We start from the raw sequence: 22495 nt of genomic DNA on the forward strand, positions 1-22495 counted from the left end.
TACGAAAAAGTTGCTTGTTGGTTAGTTAGTTAGTTAAAATTATTATTTTTAGTATTATTATTTATTTCTCATAAAAAAATATTTTATGAGAAATTTTATGGAAATTATTTTGTAAACAAATGCGTTTTCAGTTTTATTATATTAAATATATCACTCTCATTGTTCCAAACGTGAGTTTACTAGCGTTCTTTAACTTTCGTTTACCATGCCATTCGATCCGCAACATCAAAGGTACGATTGCTATATTTAGTGCACCAGTACCTGCCCATGGCTGCTACGGCAGGCCACATCAAACTGCATTTTAAACAGCAAACTAAAAATACATCACAATAAAAGCCATCGCTGCGTCTGGATTCAATAAAACACGTAATTAAATCTCACATTATTTTTTGACATCTCATCAAAGATGAAGAAGAATATGGAAGCCTGGGCATTTACGGGGCTGACGACCGTCATAGGCTGGTTTAAGTGACCACTTTACACACGTGTAACATTCACCATTTCTACCCATTATTGACAACCACACTATTCAAATTCTTGGAGGTTCTATATATTTATATATACGAACCAATTTAGAAACCTTGTTCTTGAATCACTAGAACTTCACTAGAGACATCTATTCGGCTGTCCAAACTTAAAACACAGTAAGGGACATTTTTTTGAAGTAGTTTTTTTTGCATTTTTGGACTATGTAAAATCTACTTAGTCCAAAAATGCAAAAAAAAACGTACTACAAAAAAATGTCCCTTACTGTGTTTTGAGTTTGGACAGCCGTATCGGTGAGATGTAAATGCCCAGACTTCTATATTCTTCTTCATCTTTGATGAGATGTCAAAAAATAATATGAAAATAACTCCTGTAATTGGAGATAATCCAGATTTTCTGAACAAGTATTTGGACACACTCAAAATGTTGTAATTAAATCTCCATAAAGCCCCTCATCTAACAAGTGCACACTCGAAAAACGTGCAAAACAGCCATAATTTTATTCCACGAAGTGAAAAGTGAGCCTACGAAAGTGGGGGTGGCCACGATGCACGCCTCACTCCTCCTCGGGCCGCGATTAGTCGACGCGGGGACGGGGCGGGGCCAGGCGGGCAGGGCGGGGCGGGGGCGGGGCGTGGACTGTCAAGTTTGGAGCAGGAAATTGGTGTAATTTGGAGCATATGTTTGGAGATGTGGCTGGCAGTGCAACAGGGCCAGGTCATTCGACATTCAACCGTGAAATTTATTAGAAGTATGTATGTATACAAAAACTTCGAAATGATCTTCCTTTCTTCGCTTGAAATACATAGATCGTTCGGGCGTATAAACGATAAATGTAAGCCATGTTGGTCAACTTTTTATTACCGAGTAAGTGTTCCAGGGTTCGATTCCCGATGTAATTAAGCACTGCACGTTTCACAATTTAATTAAGCACTGCAACATTGTTAAAGGCAGTAAAGCCGTAAGTAAATAAACTTCACAAGTAAAATTAACATATTTAAAAAATGTAACTTTGGAAGTCATGGTCATATACTAAACTTTATTATTTTCTCAGGTCATGCATGATTTTTTCCCACGCCAGTTTAGAGTGGATTGCTAGTGTCAACACTAATGTTAAGATTATACTGGCAAAGAATGTTAACTCTGAAATCCCTGTAATTTAAAGCTTTTAAGTCAGAATAAAATACCCGCTATTAAACTTAAAGTTGAATTTATTTTTAAAACCACATAAACATGATATTTTGAACTACTTATAGTGTATTTTGCCAGTTTATACAACGTTGAAAACTTTATAATCATGCATCAATAAGTCAAAATTTCATATTTTCGAGTGAACGTTTTTTGCCAGTACACCCACGATATAGAAGCGAAACATGGAATAGGCAAAAAATGAAAGCAGAGTTAACGCAATTGAAATGCGATCTCTCGGGCGAATGTGTGAAGAAAAAGTTAAGAATGAAGTATTAGAAAGACATGTACCTAAGGTAGAGTCAGGATAATCGAAAGGATTAAGAATGAGTATTTGAGGTGGTTTAGACATTTGAAGCGAATGGATGACGATAAAATGAATAAATGAGTATATTTGGCAATTGGAAAATTTTGGAGAACAGGACGTGGGACCAAATTAATTAGAACCAAAAATCTGGTCGTATCAAAAGTCTATGTAACCGGAGAGTATGCGTGACTGGATGAATGGATGTAGAAGAAACTAGGAGTATGCGTCAGGACAGACGAGTGTGGCGTACCATCCTCTATGACTATATTTGAAGAAAACGGCACGATGTGGTAGTTGTATCCGTTTTTCCACGCTTTGAAAGTAGGTATTCTAGTGAATTACAGCTCGCTGAGAATGATGCTAAATGAAGAAGATGAGAGAGATCGAAGATCGTGACGTGGCAGATATGGTAGCAAGTGCATGAAATGCCTTGGTATTTGAAGATAAGCATACTCGTTTATGGATCTAAGACACGTTATCAATAAAATGTTGACACCATGTCATGCCAAACTCAGATTTGTAAATGTTAAGTGGAAGGTGAAAAAGTCACCCATTATCTAGCATTTCAATGAAACTGCAAATTCTTTCGCCCTCCACTGGAATTAATGTTTTGAGCTTAAAAGAAAATGATGGACGAAACCATTTGTCAACACGATTTAAATCTATATGATTATACGAGTATTATAGAATATGTCTATATGGAAAGCACGCCCCTGGAAACACCATGTTTATCCTTTACACATTTGCTTATAATGTTTATTACACATACATTAACTTAAAAGTGGCATAGGAAGACAACAAAAAGGGTCTTTAATAATAAAATAAATAAATTGTAATAAAATAGAAGAAAAAGTTAAATATTGAGATATTTCGAATAGGAAAAGTTTCAAAATTGGTGATTACGCCGAAATTATTTGGGCTTTTAACATTTTCATCTTCTAGATTTTGTTTATATATTACATTAAATTTAACAAAGGTTTCCCTGCTTTTCGTACTTAACTTTAAAAAGGGGCTCGCGCCAGACCCTCCGAGCTCTCTCTAGCCCAACCCTACCACTAGAATAAAAGTGTCCCTATCTAAAATTCCGCAAAAATGTTAGAATTTGGAGCGGGAGGCTCATTTTTGTGGTTGATGGGCTACTTCTAATTTTGCTAAAAAATCTAATCGCGAGAATTTCTGGGGGAACATTAAATTCCCTTAATCCTTCCCTGAATAAAGCCTTGGCTATGCTTTTGGGCTTTGATGTCAAACAAGAGCTTTGTGAGGTAGACGATTTTTCGGGAAAGTAATAAATTGTGCGCGGAATGTGATTTTTAGACGTGACAACTGTAGAATGCTCACCCGCACTAAAGTTAACAGAAAAAACAGTTTTCAATCGACATAAGATTTTCATAAAAAGACCATGAAAGTAACTCGGAAAGCTTCTATTTTAGATGCTTGACAGCAGGGAGGAGAAAAGGGGTGAGGAAAGAAGATAAGAAAAATACACCACAAACACCTAAAATAATTATTGTTTTTTAATTCATTTAACAGTTGGCCAGAATCGAACCCGCAACATTAGCTACTTAGATTCAACATTTGTAATGATAATCTTATTTTTAGATAAATGCACGATTCGTGGGCTCCGCCGACTACTTTAACTTTGGGATATCTACCAACACTGCCAGAAGACAACGCGCATTTGTCGCACGGATAGCGAATCAGTTTGAAAATAGACGAATGGCGAAATTCCATCCTACCTATTGCATTATAATTGGACAAATAACCTGCAGTGATGATTACAACAAAGAGCCGTAAATATTGATACGATGACGTAATGGTAGAATACTCACGAGGATACTGCCACGCGGCGGCCGAGGGCGGCAGCTGGTGCTGGGGGAGGGGCCACGCGGGCGGGGCCTCGCCCTCCCCCGCGCCGAGCACCGCCATCCCGCCGACCGCATCTGCACAACACACACCAGATAAAGAGGAATTCTCGATTACTCAATGTTCAGTGTTCGGCGTTCTATGCTCTGTGTTCGGTGTTGCCTGTTCACTGTCTACAGTAGTATTCAGTGCTCAGTACTCGACTCGGGGAGAGGCCGCGCGCTCCTCATGCGCTCCTGGCATATTGGTGTCACATGTTTTCCGCTTTTTTTTTCTCTTTGATAATTTTTATTTAACGAAATGGATTTTTTAGACGATAAATAAATATTTGCGTCCATAATTAAGTGAAATTTTTAAAGATAAATAAATACGCTAAATGAGTTTTTTGTATAATTTATTTATTTTACATAAAATATTTTTTTGTTGATTTTAAGTTTGGATTTTTTTTGTATGATTTTTTTTTCCTTAAATTAAATTTTTGTTTTTTTTTTAACGAATTTAAAACATTTAACACTTGTTTTCAGAGGCATATTGATTTAATTCTTTGTATTTTCATGGCCGTTCATAGATCCTGATCGACAAAGGACAGACCAATTTATAGGACAATTTATATCACCCTGGACTAATTACATTAATAGACACCTGGTCTAATCAATTTAGACTCGACAATTTAGAGGGTATCTCTTATAACGACATTTGTGAAGTTTTTTAGTTGTTTTTTTTCTCTTTCGGAATATTTGAAATAGGTAAGTAGACGTTGAAGTTACGTTTTACCAAAATCAGGAAAACGAGTGCACGACTCCTACCTTCATACATATTGCTCTTTTCCTGCACACTCGTCCATCTCTTGAAGTGAGTGTGATCAAATGTACCTTTACACTTTTTAGACCATGTTTCTCGTAAGTATTTTGTGTGTGGAGTGATAAAAAATATAAAAAAGATAAAGCACTCTACAAACATGCAGCACATCGCACACAGCTGAGTAAAGGTTACTAACTCAGCCAGATGTGTTACATTGTGTGACACATAATAATACCAAGTATTAGATCATTATTATACTAAACTGCCGTATTGAGCTGCATAACTAACATACAAATGAGAGACTTTAAAAAATTTGTATGAGATACAAAAAGTTAAAAATAATTGTAATAACAATCAGTATGTTCAAAGTATGTGTGTACACTTGGGTCTCTTTTTATGCGATAGATACATACGTTCCATGGGGGGTCGCATAAAAAAAGACTTTAACTACATACAAAACTGGGGAATAGGTTCCATTGTTTTTATTTATTGACTTGGCGTTTAATTTGTAGAACTCCATTTTAATTTATGTATTTATTTTAAATCAAACACAGATTTTTTGAGTCTACTAAGTTGTATTTTATTAACAAAAAACACATAAAAAATTATATTGTGACAATTGTTTCGCCTTGTTAGAACATTCGTTTGATAATGCCCTAACAAGGCGAAACAATTGTCACAATATAATTTTTTATGTGTTTTTCGTTAATAAAATACAACTTAGTAGACTCAAAAAAAAAAAAAATCTGTGTTTGATTTAAAATAAATACATCCATTGTTTTTAAAAACCGCATAACTTCAAATCAATATGATAGAATGTACCAAAAATCGCATTGAAAAGTTTATAAAAAAATCATAAAAATAAAAACAGAAGCGCTTTTTCCTGGGAAATCGAATTTTGAGATACATCTTCAATCCAAATTACAAGTACTTTTTCTGTTTTTTCCCATAAAGTACGTATCTCTTAGATGCGATGTAAGATTTGATCTTAACTTTGGGCCAGTGACACAATCATACTTTAACGGTTGTAAATTTTAGATTTTTTGTGCGAATTCGCATAAAAAAAGACTTGAACTACATACAAAATAAGGGATAGGTTCCATCACATTTGAAAATCGCAGAACTTCAAAATCGCATAAATAAGATCCGCATAAAAACAGACCCAAGTGTACCTATACCCAAAACGATGTATCAAAGATCTATCAATAATTAAAAAAAATTAAAATAATCTGCTCCAGATGATAAGTTTTATATTTAGATTCATCTTTTTACTTGTAGCTTACTCTTACTATCCTATTTACTTTTATATGTATTTTAAATGCTAGAAATAAACTAATGTGCACTTTTTTTCTTATCTGAAATTGCTGGCCCATTTACTTTGCTGTTAATAAATTGTTCACTTCGTAGAATGTACGAAAGAAGATAATCACTTTTCATAATAATATGGCAATGGGCGTGACTGGCATCTATTTTAATAGAAAGAAAACATTACAAAACGAGCTTACTGTTTTAAATTTAATTTTATAATGTGCACACCGAATGCAAGTGAATTTCCTCCGATAGTGCAATTCCAGGGAATCACGCGATAATGCAATCATCGACGGGAAACAAAATAATATCTAAAACGAATGTACGACACTGCGGAGCGAGTTGTAATAAATATTTTTATACCGATTCATTCGCTTCTCTTTTATTTGATCGGTCCCGCGCGAACGAAGGTAATCTAGTCGACTCGCTCGCGCTCTCTCTAATGCGCGATAGAATACGGAGAGGGAACGGCACTCCGTCCCTCTCGAGCGCATTCGAGCGTACCTCCTCGCCAGTTATGCGCTCCTGGTAGCCGGACGACCGATGGAAATCAGTTTTGCTCGTAACTATTTCGTAACTACCGGGGTGAGAAAAATGGAAAAGTAACGCAACCACCACTAGGAAATTTTAATGGTTGCGCAAATAGAATAGCGCAGGTGGGTAGGTTTACGAAAATTGTCGCGTTTGAGTAAACGGAGTACGCACTCGTCAACTGAGGCGTGCAACGAGGTCTATTGTTATTACAGTTACAAGTATGTGTACGAATGCACTTGGACAAGTCACCGATCCATTGCTTCGGCTTCGGAAGGCTTCAATTAAACATTTTACATTCAATAAGTACCAAAAGGACATTTAAAAGTTTGAGTCATCAAGGGCATGAGATATCAGTAGCTACTTTAAAAGATTAATTCTAACGAATACGAACAAATCAAACATCAAAGAATATCACATGTTTCATATTTTCAAAAAATATTTCAACAGTTTCTTTTGCAAAATGGATTTACCGTGTTTTGGCAATTTCACGATGGCTTTTTTTTTATATTGTATTGACGATAGAGCCGAGCCTATCTCACATTCTCTACTAACAAAAAATATGATTCAAGATTCAAGTTGGTGAGATTACACTTACACATACATTAAGCTGATGGTTACGTTTCGTTGTTGTTTGTATGAGAGATGTATGATAAATTTGTGGTTATTTTTATATTTGATTACTATTTTTTTATTTAGATTTTCAGTAACCTTCTACACAATATAGCGCAATTATTGTTTATGGAATAAATATCACATAACTTAATATACGTATTTATGAATCAACAAACCGTTTCTGCACATTTTTCTGAGTTATTGAGAATTTTAATGTGACTTATGTTCATCGGCTAAATTTATTAAATTCAATTGGTCCATTAGGTATACATATTCTAGCAGGTAATCCCAATTCGAATCGGAGAAATTTGTGATAGATTCGCTCTAGGTTTTGAATGGCATTCAATTTGACTCTTTTATAACAGAATTCTAAAGGAATTCGGATTGGTAAATTCGTACGCAAAAGACCCGAATATATTATGCAAGTTTGAAGATTTTTAGATCGGTGAAAATACGAATAACTCTGTTTCTATTTGGATAGGTAGCTAAAACTAATTTAGTTATAAAAGTAGACTTAAAATCAGGTGGGATAAAAAAACGTTTCCTTTTTGTAAATAGTGAATATCTCATATTATAAAGCCCACAATGGTGGCCTTTATATAAATAAATACGCGTGATTTATCATCTCACATGTGGGAGGTGAAGATCTCCGAGGTGGGCTATTATTAAAGCATTTTGTATGAAGACGGAATATTAAAGTCACAACACCATAATTCACATTTATACGTAGTCTCAATAGTGCTAGTAACCGGGAACTGGATATTCGCCTAATGGAAAATTAAATCTACGGTGTTCACGAAATCTTACTTTATGATTATTTTGTAATACAGGTGACAAAACTAACACCACATTATCATTTAGACACACGCGCACACTAGGAAATATGGTTTAACTAGACGAAAGTTACGATCAGGGAGTGAGGATCAGCATAATCTTTTTGGCGTGGACTTTTCGTTACAAGGTAAAATTTGACAGGATTTTGATACACTCCCGACTAAATCATTATGAGATCTTTTGTTGTTAGTAAATGAGGGTGAAAAGTGTATATTATATAATAATACTACGTATTTTGGTTCAACAAGATATTGTATTATATGTTACCAGTTTCGATATTTGCTCCTACTTCAAACACTTCCAACGAAATCGCAACGTCATGGAAAACTACAAGATACTTTGAAGTACCTACCTACGACGGATCGACAGGATTTTAAAGAAAGTACCGAGAATAGAGGACAACCTCTTCTAACATGAATATCAAGTACCAGGGCAACATGACCGTCGTCGGATGATTCAACAAGCGTTTATAGGTAGGTAGAATATATAATTCACACTGTCATTATTGTAAAAGGCCAGCGAATCACGGTAGAAAACAATACAAGCGATATTATTTTTGCAATCTGATATAACCTTATCAGTGTGAGATTTCCCGTGGAAAAAAGTCCCACAGTTATTCTATCTAGCTATTTATGGTTATATATTCTGAAGTACCGAACACCGACATTGTCACATGGTTTCCTGGCAATGCTGTAGTAATTTTATCGACTTATTTCGACTCGTCCAATCATTTGAAAGCCAACCCGCTTACAATTTAGATTGACAAACTCAATGGCAAACATACGTACAAAAAAGCGATGTAAAATACTAATAAAATAAGAGACAATAAATTTGGCATTCGACTCGTGTTCAAAGTATTAAGTTTGAATTCATCTCAAGCCTTCCGAAGTTCGACAAAGAATTTCGCTTGGAATATAAGGTACATAGGCTGTCAAAATAGCCTGAAGGTACTTAACTTCCCGATCATTTCTTTCCTAAGACACCAACTGATACCAAATGAAAAGAAGGATCTTTAAAAAAAAGTTGAATCATTCGACAATACCACTTCGTTTTAGGATTTATAGATGTCCTTCTCAACATAAAACTCTGGCATTCCGGAATGGGAAAGATGTTAAAAAAAAAATAACACTAAATAATTTCGTGCAACGTTTTAGAAGAAGCCCTGCATCGCAGCTTCAGAATTGCCAGCAAGCATAGATGTAATTTATACAGAACGAACAAGACAATGTCAAGTGAAGAGCTCTGGAATTTTAATCTCGAGGGGTTGTTCGATATTTTATCTCATTACAAGGGAAAAGGATCCTCAATTTATGATCTCCCGATAACTGTATGTAAAAGTTGTAACCCACCAGAAACAAAAATATTTATTGTCTTGTCATTTTGTACTTACATCTTTTTAATGATTACTTAATGGTATAATTTTATTTTTAGGGTGAATTTCCGAGTACCGAATACAAGATCATCAAAATATAAGTAAAAGTAGGTAATCACTTGAAACAAGTTTCACACTATTTGTTAAAAATGGTAAAAGCGAATCACTAAATAAGAAAATGTGTTGACAATTTCCAAATACCCAAGTAATTTGAAATTGGCTCAACAAAAAGCAGACACAACACTTATTTTCTATTGTGATCATTAATGGTTTTAAAAAAATATATACATATGTATATATATATATATATATATATATATATATATATATATATATATATATATATATATATATATATATATATATATATATATATATTTTTTTTTTTCGAGATTCTAACTCTTTTGCGTAATGAAGCCATCATGAATATATAGTAGGTTGAAATAGTACATTAATTAATTTCAACTTTAATTGATTAAATTTTTCTCTATATTATTGGATTTATACTTATAAAAGAAAGGTGAACTTTAATCGCATCATTTATCTAAATAAATTATTTGTTTTTATTTCAACAAAATAGAATTTAATAATATTTCCTTTTGCATATACGTAGCATGAATGCATACGGGTTCCCAAATCCAATTCTGTCAAATTTACGAGCAGAAATTCACCGTTCTCTCTAAACTCTAAAACGACTGCATATGTAGGTACTTAATATATAGACATTAAAGAGCTTCCATTTAAAAAAGCTTACAATTTCCATTCGTCTCTTTTTCTCTGCACGCCTTCGTTAGGTTTCTCTTTTTTCTCACAAAAAATGTGTCGGAGATGCGAGAGACGCGACCATCTCTTTCTGTACTGAGGGATTCGCGGAAGGGAAAAGAGACGCAAGATCGGTTGCATGGGCCAAAAGGTCCCCCCACTGCTTTTGTTTTATTTTCATTTTGATGCCTGAAGGCCTCGAGCGATCGAAAAGTAACACGGAATAAAATTGAATAATATTTTTATGGGCCCTCCGGCATAGGAATTAACTTAATATTCAACGAAACAAGGAAATAAAGATTTGCTGACAATACTTATCTTCTATAAGCAGAGGTTTATTGTTTATTAAACGCTACACGTTCATTGATGCTATGTATAGATATTTCTTGATGGAACTTTATTATTAGTAACAGATATTTCGATATTTAATTCAGTGTAGATGTCAAATATCATATCTACATACCTACACAAATTATACTCTAAATTAGGATACATCATAACAATATGTAAATACCAATCAAAATGGTAAATTAAAGTTCAATAAATCAGATGATGTTAAATTTTATTACTTGTTTCGCTTTGCTTATTAGGTTTTTGCTTTATTTATACAGTTTACTTTATTTTAAATTTTATTACAAACCCACTTTAATTATATTTCTTAGTCTTGGTATAATTCAATCGTACTTATTATTCATTCTTGCAAAATCACCTCAAAATTGCGATGCGTCTCATAATTGAAAAAAAATGGACACATAGTCCAAAAGTACGAACCACAATCTGAAAATGCAGTACCTCATTATTCTTTTTTTTGAAAAAAAATTCTACAAATTTGATGTGCACCTTATCGTCCGAGCGTCGTATGTTCCGAAAAATATGGTATTTATGAAATCCCGAACTTTACCTATAAATATTACCACTTGAGCTCAGTTGATTCATCCTTTAATTATATATATGCCACCCTTCGACAGAGGTCATCCGGGATACGAAAGGGATGCAGGGTGGGTACGCAAGGTACACAGCTAGTAGCTAGCTACACTACACCACCCCTAGTTGGGAAACCCTCGGGGGTAGATCACCCCACAGGAAGCCCCGCTGTATTCAGTACAGAGATAGGGATAAAGTGTGGGGAATGGGATGGATTCAGCCTCCTACCCGGCATTATTAGTACGTCATTAAATAGAATAATGAAACCTTTTCATTGAAAAGCTCAGTAATAACCATAAAACATATAGGTACCTAAACATATTTACGGAAGTTTATTATAATTAATATAATTAGCAAGTATAAGAAGATTGAAAAAATAAAATGAATTTTTCGTTACAAAAATTAGAATGTAAAAACTCAACCAAAAATCAAAACAACCAACTGTTGACCATTGAATTTAATGTAACTATGGGAGCGGGGCTAGTATTATTTTTAAATATAAGTTTTAACTAAGTGGTAAAGAGGTTCTAAAAAAAGTGTTTGAAACAAAACAGTTTTTTTTTATCAGATCGAAATTCGGCAATTTGATTTTAGTCATCAGAATATAAAAGTATTTCGTAAGATTGAATTTTAATTAAAAGAAAAATAATTTTGTATTTTTTTTACTAATGAAAAAAAAACGAATTTTACTCCTTATATCAACATCTTCAAATGTCGGATTTTAAGTCGTTAAAGAGCAGCCAATGTAAAAATACGTGTTTCCTTGCAGCGCTAATTCATTTCGAGTTAGATAGAACGGTGTGTGCTTTATTACCTGTCCTATTTCCTGGAATGTCAATATATCTATCCCTTTTCTTTCTCAGAAATGTTTTCTACGAGGTATATTCCGGTCATCTTTCTTTTTCAATTTAGAAAAGTGAGGGGAATTTTGATTTGCAAAATGAGACACGTGGAAGAATGCAAGCTAATTGACAATACGGAATTACAGGTGGATGTTAAGCATAGCTCATCAACAACGGTACGATATCTTGTTGACCCTGCTGTAAGATAAAAATGTAAAGATGGGTCCCTCGAATTAGCTGTCGGCTGGAGATATCCACTTCCTTCATCAATCGAAATAAAGATACACCGTTTTTAAATGGAATTGTAACATGCGATTATAGATGGATGATATACGATAATCTAGGACGATCGAGACGGTGGCGGCTGGGGCGAAGGAGCACCTAGACAGCACGCAACGCGATCCCTTCATCCAGTCATGGTCACGTATGGTGGACTAGCAATTCACTATTCGTTCCTGGAACTTCGTGAAACAACCGCGAGGGAGCTCTACTAAAGGAAACTAGATTTATTCATCTTTTTTTTCTTCTTCTTTTTATATCAGTCCGGATCACCGTCTACTGTATTATATTTATATACGATTGAATAAAACACAAAATATGGATTTACAAATCGACTCATAAACTGTAATACGCCCGTATTCAGTGCTCCTGTATATAAAGTTTGACCTTCTAACGAAAAGTTCATACAAAAAAAACGACTAACCAGATCTAGGCCCCCCGCGTATTCCATTCATTCTACCCTCATCCATTTAAAATGATATTTTTTCTAGTAATTTAACATCGCTCTGTACCCCATGTGCTTAGAAGCGATACCACACAACCCGATACGTTATAAGTTTTCAACAAAAATAATCAAAAATTGTAATTCATGCTATTTTTTTGACATCTCAACATAGATGAAGACAAATAAGGATGAAAAATAACTCCTATAGTTGGAGATAATCCAGATTTATGAACAAGTATTTGGACACACTCAAAATGTTGTGTTATTCATGCGTTTAGAAGCGCTACAAAACAACCTGAATCGTTATAATTTTTCAACAAAAATAAGGATAAATTTTGAAAAACTATATAACATTGACACTTTTTCTACACTTCCATTCCTTCAAGAAATGTCAAAGCTTTAGTTTAATTACTATTTTTACATATTTACTTTTTTCGATACCTGACATGGAAAAATATCACTCTAATCCCAATGCCAAAGAATGCGAAAATTGACCGCACGATGACAGATTGTTGACGCGTGACATAACAGGGATACGTATTTTACTGTTTAATTTAAAAAAATTATATCTTCAAAATTAATCGTTGATCGCTTTTAGAATAAAAACCCAATCAACCCCACACACTAGACGTGCCTAAGCATAATCATATAGGTTTTCTTACAATTCGGATGTTTACACCTCAAAAAGGTTGTGTGTAGCACGAGATGACTAACGGGGTGGGTTTGGGTGTGTGAGAATAGTACCGCTTGTTTCTGACACTGGCTAGGGAGTGAGTTTTAAGGGTTTCATTTTACCGAAACTCGAGAGGGAGGACGTACCTTAGCTGGGTTCATAAATGGACAATTCAAAGGTACCCGAAATTCCACTCTCGTCTACGATGATAATTATTTGCTTTTACGGGGGAGCTCTTGCCCTATAAGCAAAATGTTAGTCGCTTCCATCTCACCGGTAACTTAACTCTTTTATCACATTACTTTTTTTTATTTATTTTTAACTAAAGTAGGGATTCTCTTGGCAACATTTGAATATTCGTATATAATATGGGAAATAACTCATGGAATATGAGAAAGTATGCAACTTTATAAAGATTTTTTGAATGGTAAATAATGTATTATTTTTTGACATATCATCAAAGATGAAGAAGAATATGGAAGTCTGGGCATTTACGGGGCTTACGACCGTCATAGGCTAGTTTAAGTGATCACTTTACACACGTGTAACATTCACCAATTCTACCCATTATTGACAACCACACTACTCAAATTCTTGGAAGTTCTATATATATGAACCAATTTAGAAACCTTTTTCATGAATCACTAGAACTTCACTAGAGACATCTATTGGTGAGATGTAAAGAAGCTTTTTATTAAGCAGAAACTCTTATATTAGTATGTGAGATCCGAATCCTGGATTATAATCACACACATGAGAAACGCCAGAAAATACCATTTTCATTTTTATTATTAAGCATATAATTTGACCAGATAATTTATTTACAACATTTTGAGTGTGTCCAAATACTTGTTCACAAAATCTGGATTATCTCCAACTACAAGAGTTATTTTCATATTATTTTTTGACATATCATCAAAGATGAAGAAGAATATGGAAGTCTGGGCATTTTAATAAAAAGCTTCTTTACATCTCACCAATAGATGTCTCTAGTGAAGTTCTAGTGATTCATGAACAAGGTTTCTAAATTGGTTCATATATATAGAACTTCCAAGAATTTGAGTAGTGTGGTTGTCAATAATTGGTAGAATTGGTGAATGTTACACGTGTGTAAAGTGATCACTTAAACCAGCCTATGACGGTCGTAAGCCCCGTAAATGCCCAGACTTCCATATTCTTCTTCATCTTTGATGATATGTCAAAAAATAATATGAAAATAACTCCTGTAATTGGAGATAATCCAGATTTTGTGAACAAGTATTTGGACACACTCAAAATGTTGTAAGTAAATAATGTACATGTTATATGAACAACCTTAGAGGCCTGCACACTTCACTTGTAATTACATAAATAAATTTATTTATTGATTTGGCGTTGAATTTGTAGAACTCCATTTTAATTTATGTATTAATTTTAAATCAACAATACAACTTAGTAGACTCAAAAATCTGTGTTTGATTTAAAATTAATACATAAATAAATATGATTGACCGCCATATTAGATAGGCACATTCCAAAATGGGACATGGGGGATCAAATAAAAAAACTTCTTTAAAATACGTGGTTTACTTACTTCGGTTTTTGATTTCGATCAATCATGCCAATTAGTGCTCAAATTTGGTCACGTATTGCGTATTTCTATCTCCTAATATGACAATTTGACGTCAATCACAAGCTGATCTGAACCGAGAAAAAGTGATGAAACATACTAACCTAATCAGGTAACCAAAAAACAGTTATTATTCATAATTCAGTCATTATTGTAATATTAATATGAATTTCCGGAAAATAATAAGTAAGGTTTGGTTATGTGGCAAAGTTACCCGCCATTTCACATTCCCTCGACAGCGGTACCAGGGCGGCACGAAATGAGAGAGATTTATCACACTCAGACTGTTCTCAGCGTTCGCGCCCGCGCTCTCCGCCTACTCCATCCGCACCGTCTCCGAGTAGATAAATTACGGCCACCGAGTTGAAAGCAAAACGAAAATAACGTTTTTTTCACTGCTGATTAAAGTTCAAAGTGCACATACTAACATGGTGGCGCATTCAGTCAGAGGGAGAAAACGAACGAGAAATGCGCGAACTTTGTATGAACAATACATACTCGTACAGCTATTGTACTCACATTAACTGACCTGGGGCATTAAATCGATTAGTTATTCGTCAGCCGTGTACCCATTTCTCCCGCTGTTCTCCTAATACTTCTCAGAGTGGAATAATTCATACAATGAAAATTTAAATCCAGTATATTTTTGTTAATTACTCAATTTTCTATCGTTCCAATGGTTGACAATCAATTGTGAATGGAGAAAAACCATGTAAAAAGAAAAAAAACCATTTCTATAGCAATATTTTAAGTAATTCTCCCAGAAATATTTCTTTTCAAAACTTCACTTTTGATTGATTACAGAATATCGATTAAATTATCAATATGTTGTTTGTGAAAACATAAAAATAAACTATGGAATATTCGCGGTCAAATCAATTTCAGCAGTAAACAATTAAAAAAAATTGATTTTCGATAGTTTCAAATAAAACCAACCTAATACCATCGAGGTTAAACATTCCTTCCAGACCTAGTGGAATGATTATACTTTTAGATTCAATGGCTAGTATAAAATAAAAAAAAAGTGCTGTTACAAAATCACATTGAAGAATAATCGAATAACCCTCGTGACAATCGACTTGTACTTGCGCCGAATTATTTACGTAATGTACATTTGATAATATGATTAACAATGTAGATCTTCACATATAAATAATTTTCATGTTTACTTCACAAATATGTAATGCGATTAAAATCTTGTATTTTTTTTATATACACGTGAAAATCACGTCAAAACTTTTACAAGTCAATAGATATATCTTAACCATTTTTATTAATTTTCACTTTTATTTTTCATCAGAATTTTATTTAAAAAACCCATCAGAGATTGAAGAAGTGGGCGTGTTCTATCAGACCGTCCAACAGGGAAGTTTAGGAGATGGAAAAAGTTGCAAGATGGGTTCCTCGAATGTCAAAAAAGCTTATTCTCTGCTTCATAAACAGGACTTTCTCGATCGGTATATAACCATAAAAATGGGCCCAAAAAACATGACAATGAAATCAAATGCCAAAACATGCATTGAAACACAAGGGTCTCCATCGCACCGCAAGTTTGGGATCCAAACGTCTTCTGACGAGGTCATTCATGGCTTTAGTCTACTGAGATGGTGCAGGGTGTTTGCTTGATGACTATCTCTCAAAGGGACCCAAAGTAACATGCTTCTATTACGCTAAGCTGTTACTCCAATTGCGGCAGATTATAAAATAACAAAGGAAGAAGAAACTGAGGGTTTTGTTTTATCAGGACGGTATTTAAGATCACAAGGCGTTAGTACCAACGGCTGCTATTCACGAGGCTGTGTTCAAAATGCTTGAAGACCCCCAATATTCACCTGAACTACTAGCACCCGATGACTGTTGGCTATTTCCAAAATTCAATGATTTTTTATGACTGCTGTAGATCAATAGTTGACAGAAGTCGGACAAATATTCTACCAGGAAGCTAAAGAAATGTTGGTGCATCACTGAACTAGGTCGAAAAATAAGATATGAAAACATTTTCTCATCCATTCTGAAATAGATCAGGGGCGAAGTATATCAAACAACCCTCGTGTTGTGACTCGTGTGTCTGTTTCTCAATTGATTTTGATAATAGAATAAGTTTTTTCAAATAAATGGTAGGTAATAAGAATTTTTCAATTATCATTATTAATTTGTATTATTGTATTTTATTTAAAAGGCTATTATATATTATAATTCATATTAATTTAATATCAAACATAACATTTTATTAAGAATTAATTGAAAATTATGTCAAAATTATTAACCATTGCAAATGTCATTAGAAAACGATACAGCATAGACAAAACTATAATGAGAAAAAAAACGCTTTTCAGGACTTAATTGTTGGCTGCGTTTTCTTTATCACAGATAACGAACACGGATGGTCAGTTTTACATATTAGGTATCAATTCAAATAATAAATATTTTTTTCAAATTACTCCAAAGATTCCATTTCGAGGGATGTAAAGAGTAAAAACACGAGAAAGTTAATTAAAAGTAGGAAGGAGCTATTGTCCCCGACTCACATTCAACGTACGGTATGTAAAGTTGAAGAGTAAACGCTTCAAAGTAAAGTGTCAAACAAAGGCAAAAAAAATATCTGCGACATTTGAAATGTGACAAGTTGTTGACTGTTCCAGTTTTTGAGTCGTTAAAGCCAAGAAGTTAAATGAAGAATGAAGAAAGCCGTGAGTCGTTATTCTCTCATTTTATTATTCAATAAATCAGTCATGAATTACTTCACTCCATCCCGGTGCGCGGTGGTGCGGGATCGGACAGCCCGGAGGAATACTGGACTAACCCTCATGAAAAGTCATTTTATTATTTAGTCGTGTTTTTTGACAACATGAGTAATACAAACTTGATTTTCATATCCGGCTATAAATCCCCCATTTAGACTTTACAGGTAAAACTCTTTTGGGCAAAATTGATAATTTATTATTGATTTTTTTTTCTGGAAAAAATCACATTCCAGTCAATTCTGACATATAACACTCTCCTTATCATTCATCGTTCACTTTGTGTAATACCACTTATAAATTTAAAGTGGTATTACACAAAGTGGACGATGAATGATAAGGAGAGTGTTATATTACCATACCACAAAGTTAACAATGCTTTTAATATACAAAATTACGACATACACTAGAAACGATTTATTTATTTTATTTTATCTTATGAAAATAAATCTGCGACGTATAACACTCCTGGATTTAACAAAAATGGGCAGGCAATCAGTTACCTAATGAACACTCTAAAACAGATCTGCTGACATCCAAAAGCTATTTTTTTTACACGAGCAATCTTTGGTATAAAGACAATTTGATTTTCGAAGCGCCCTTGAGGTATTTTTTTACGAAAATGGCGCTATATAAGTTATCCAATTTTATTATTATTATTAACACTAAATTAATTATAGCTAACTAACCATCACGCCGCTTCCCCGCAGGGGTAGGCAGAGAGAATCGAACGCCACACCAGTCTGTCTTTGCAAACATTCTTCGCCTCTTCTACATTCATGCAGCTCCTCATACATATCCGACGATTATTACGACTCCTGACCCGGCCGCTTTAAGTATTTGACATACCTGATTGTGACAGGTTTTTCTCGGTCTTCCTCTGTTTCTTTTTCCAACTACATTCGCCTCATACATTTGTTTAACCGTTCTTTCCTAACTCATACGTTCCACATGTCCAAACCATCTCTACACACCTTTCTTTATTTTATCGATAATACTCATCTCAGCCTTGCATTCTTTCCTTATTTCATCATTCGAACATCTATCAAACATCGTTTTGCCACACATTCGTCTGAGAGATCGCATTTCGACTGCATTCAGTCTGCTTTCATCCTTCTTTTGCCAACTCCATGCTTCGCTTCCATAGACAAGGGAACCAGAACTCCGTTGTGTACTAATTGTGTGTACGTTGTGTAATAAATTAATTATTGTAATTAATATTGACGGGGTTTTTTTTAGATACGGCCGTCGTGGTTGACATTTACATAATAATTTGCTCAGGAGTGCAGAAGCGTATAAGGTATGAGGAACAAAGTGAAAAGCACTTACCCAAATCGGGAAACCTCGGGAGTTGATCTTTGCCAGAGTGCGAGAGGGGGGCGGGGATCATGCCCCCGCCCCCTCCTCCTCCGCCCAACTCGTGTGGTAATCGCTGTCTGGCCACTGCTATGCCGACCGGAATAGTCCCTAAAGAATAATTACAAACATTAAGTACATACATAATTTATATTATGTAATGCATACGAGTAAGATGACATAACGGAAACGACAAAAAATCATCAAACATTTATCAATTATTCATAACCATCACAGACCCTCGCTGTGCAACTGTCGTGTCGAACAAAATAAGGATCTAATTTAAATTTTAAGTAGGATAAACTTATGTTTCACATGGAAAAGTTACGAAAATTAAATGCCAATGAACCTAAAGGTTTCATTTTATACATACACATTTTTTTGTTTGGGCAAGACAGTTTTTTTGTAAGTGATAAATGTCGAACGTTTTGTCAAATCAAAAATATCGTATTCATACAGGAGAAAGTGACCAAGTGCATTTTTTTACAAAAACGTGATTATTGACTAATTTATATCTTACTAGCTTAACATTACCCTGAAAAAAATATCAAAGGATTTTAAACTTAGAAGTATTGACTTGTTAAAAATGACTAGCTGCTTTGATGTTTATTTTCTTGTCAAGCAAAAAAGACTTAAATGGTCCTCTTGAACATTTTACGTTTTGTTAGTTGGTCACTTTCTCCTGGACGACTACGATATGTACCATATATAAAGAACACAGTTCTCGTGTCCATACAAATATTGCAGCAAGGCGTTGACGGGAGTCGTGTCGAATAAAGGTAAGGATTCGTAGCCGGTTTTGTATGTTTTGAAAACACGAAGGAATACACTTATTTATGATGTTTAAATATAAAGTAGAATTGATTTTGACCAATGTTATGGATTTTCAAAAATTCGCAGTGTATGGCATTATTTTTTCACGCATTGAACGTGTTAAGGAAGGCCTAAAATGCTGTGAAGGACTTAGCCTAATTGAGTTAAAAGGACAACGAATAAAAAAAACATTACGACGACGTTTAACAATTTTATCCAAAATGAATGGCAATTTAGATAACTTAGATGTAGCGAATAAGACAGAATTATGGACTGATGGTAAAACTAAATGCCTAGCGTAAATTATATTATACACTAAATTGCATTCGTTCGCCAGTAACAGATTGCGGAAACTCGTGTGCAAAACATTGGGTATTTAATATATGCATGTATTATATTTACGACATTGTTAAAACAAAAATATAAATTTCCCTGTTTGTGGGTTTGGACACTATTTCTATTTCGGTGATAACCTCGTGTATCCTAAATGCTTTATGTAACATAGTTATTACTTTTGGTGTTGTGTAAAATTCCATTGGCCGTTGGTCAAAATAAACAGTAAAAAAGTTTCCCCATTTTATATTATTGTTTACACTATTCGATATTATTATGCCTTATGTATAACTTTGAGGTTGACATTTAAAATATGCCATTTCAAACGCAATTTAAAAAGATTCATGAACAGCGTGAATGCTTGAGTCTCACAACACGTGACCAATAAATAAATGCATTTAGATCGGGTTGGATATCCACAACAATGTTAAAATAGAATATATAATATATAGCACTTGTCATGACCTCCAGGAGTGCAAAGATAAAGGATTGTTTCTTTGGACGACTTAACGATTAAGATCTACCATTATGATTTGCGGAACTTTGGTAACATTCAACAATAATAAAGTATTTTCTTTGGAAATCTCCTCAATAACTGAGGCAGTATCTGTACTACTAAAAAATCAAAATAATCGTTTGTTCAAAATCTTAAATCTCCTTAAATAATTTATTAACCTATTGCTTTGATGTTTTGCCACAACGTTGCATTTTAACACTCACGTGTTTTTATATTTTCTTTTCCATTTAACCAGACTGAACCACAGCAAAGCGTGGCCAGATACAACTAGTAGTAAATAAAAATATTTTTAGTTACTTTTGTAAACATTCTATCATAATATTTAAATAAAAAATGACAGTCAACTTTTACGAGATTACCTACATGTTTTAAGTCAGTTTGCGGTACATATTTCCTTTTTAAAATTATTTTTTTTATTAGTTGAAACTTAGACTTGGTAAGGTAGAAAAAAAATCACACATTACGTTTCACATTGCACAATTTTATTAGGTACCATAGATAATATTGATACCATATAATGCCATAGATAGTGTCCTGAAAATGAACTTCAAACGAGTAAACGAGTACTCACAAAACAAAGCATATTCATAGGTTAACTGTATTTTCTCTTTTAGCTCAATGGAACCCTTAATCATGTTTTTACGAGTTTATTTTATACCTTTTTTGTTGTTTTTTTTAAAGAACAAGATTTGCGTTATTTTATTAGCACAAATATTTCAATTTCATACTATTTCTGTGAGCCTAAGCGGCTCATTATTAGAAATAGGTATCAAATTGTGGTAGAGTAGGTTCGAACCGAGAAACTCTGACTTAAGAGTCCGCTACACTAATCACGGGACCACAACCCGACACAATACTTTGTTAATTTAGTGCATTTACTTTCCCAACTGACCTAGGATGTAAGAAATTTTAGTTTTGTATATATTTAACAGAATTATACATATTATGTATTATTATTGTTGCTCAACAATATAGATTAGCATTTCGCGTGAGCCTCTTAATCTCGGAGCAGCTTGACTCCGAAATATATTCAGCGTGTTTCGTTCCTTTCACTTCAATGTGTTTAAAATTCAAACTCGAAGTACTCACAGCTATACACATATACACATGTATACTATCCGTTCACAGCCAAACAATTTGATTATTTAGTGGTTTTAAATATTCCCATCGCGTGTTGATTTTTCTATATGCAGTAACAGACAAATAGGTGAATTTTTATTGCTGCAAATTTTGCTGGATGTTTCTCATCTAGCTATGAAGAAGGAATTGATTGCATGGATATTTATTTACTATAAAAATAAAAACAACGACGAATGAAAAAAAATATCTCTAATCGTGCGCAAACTCAGACCAAGCTTAACAAACAATAAACGGTTGGTTGTGAACTGTTTTGATAAAATTACAATGACGAAATATAACAATATGAGAATACGAGGGCCGCAGAAATGAGAACGGATCGCTGAGCGTACTGATTACTGAATATCATGTCGCAAATGGCGCGCAGCGTTGAACGTTGAATGTAATGTAACGTAGGTATTCCGATAATCCGACTCAGTTTCATGCGCTCCTGGTACTATGGTACAGTTCTGAGCCACATCGGGCACCGCGCGATTCACCAAGGTCAGCAAGCGTCGAACGAAACAGAACACAACTTAATTTGAGCAAGATAATTTTTTTTCTCATTTATAAATTTAAAAAAATATAATTTAAGTAAATACTTTAGCGAATTAAGATGATTTTTTTACAACTATTTTAAAATATAAAGTGTGGAAAACCCCGATAAAATAAAACCAGCGATTCCGGTTTCCAGTTAAGCCATACCGAGGAGAATCTTTGATCACGATGGCGCTAAAGAAATATGACGTGAATTTCCTGTGTCTTTGAAACACCGTG

The 22495-nt window shown here is 34.1% G+C and overlaps 1 protein-coding gene across 3 annotated transcripts in view; it reads right to left on the bottom strand.

Annotated features, from left to right (window-relative positions):
- The window catches only part of wge (BAH domain and coiled-coil containing protein winged eye), a 155183-nt gene that overhangs the window by 12461 nt on the left and 120227 nt on the right, over positions 1–22495 (bottom strand). For 2 of the 3 annotated variants that reach the window (XM_088273608.1, XM_088273609.1), the window contains 2 exons: positions 18913–19050; positions 3814–3924 (listed from right to left, as the gene is read on the bottom strand). In XM_088273608.1, coding sequence (XP_088129734.1) covers positions 3814–3924; positions 18913–19050 — 249 coding nt within the window. The remainder of the gene's footprint in view (positions 1–3813; positions 3925–18912; positions 19051–22495) is intronic. The other variant, XM_088273610.1, reaches the window with a different exon arrangement.

This window comes from Brachycentrus maculatus, unplaced genomic scaffold, assembly GCF_059751285.1.
Source record: "Brachycentrus maculatus isolate JH-2025_06_01 unplaced genomic scaffold, ASM5975128v1 h1tg000589l, whole genome shotgun sequence".
Classification (NCBI taxonomy): domain Eukaryota; kingdom Metazoa; phylum Arthropoda; class Insecta; order Trichoptera; family Brachycentridae; genus Brachycentrus; species Brachycentrus maculatus.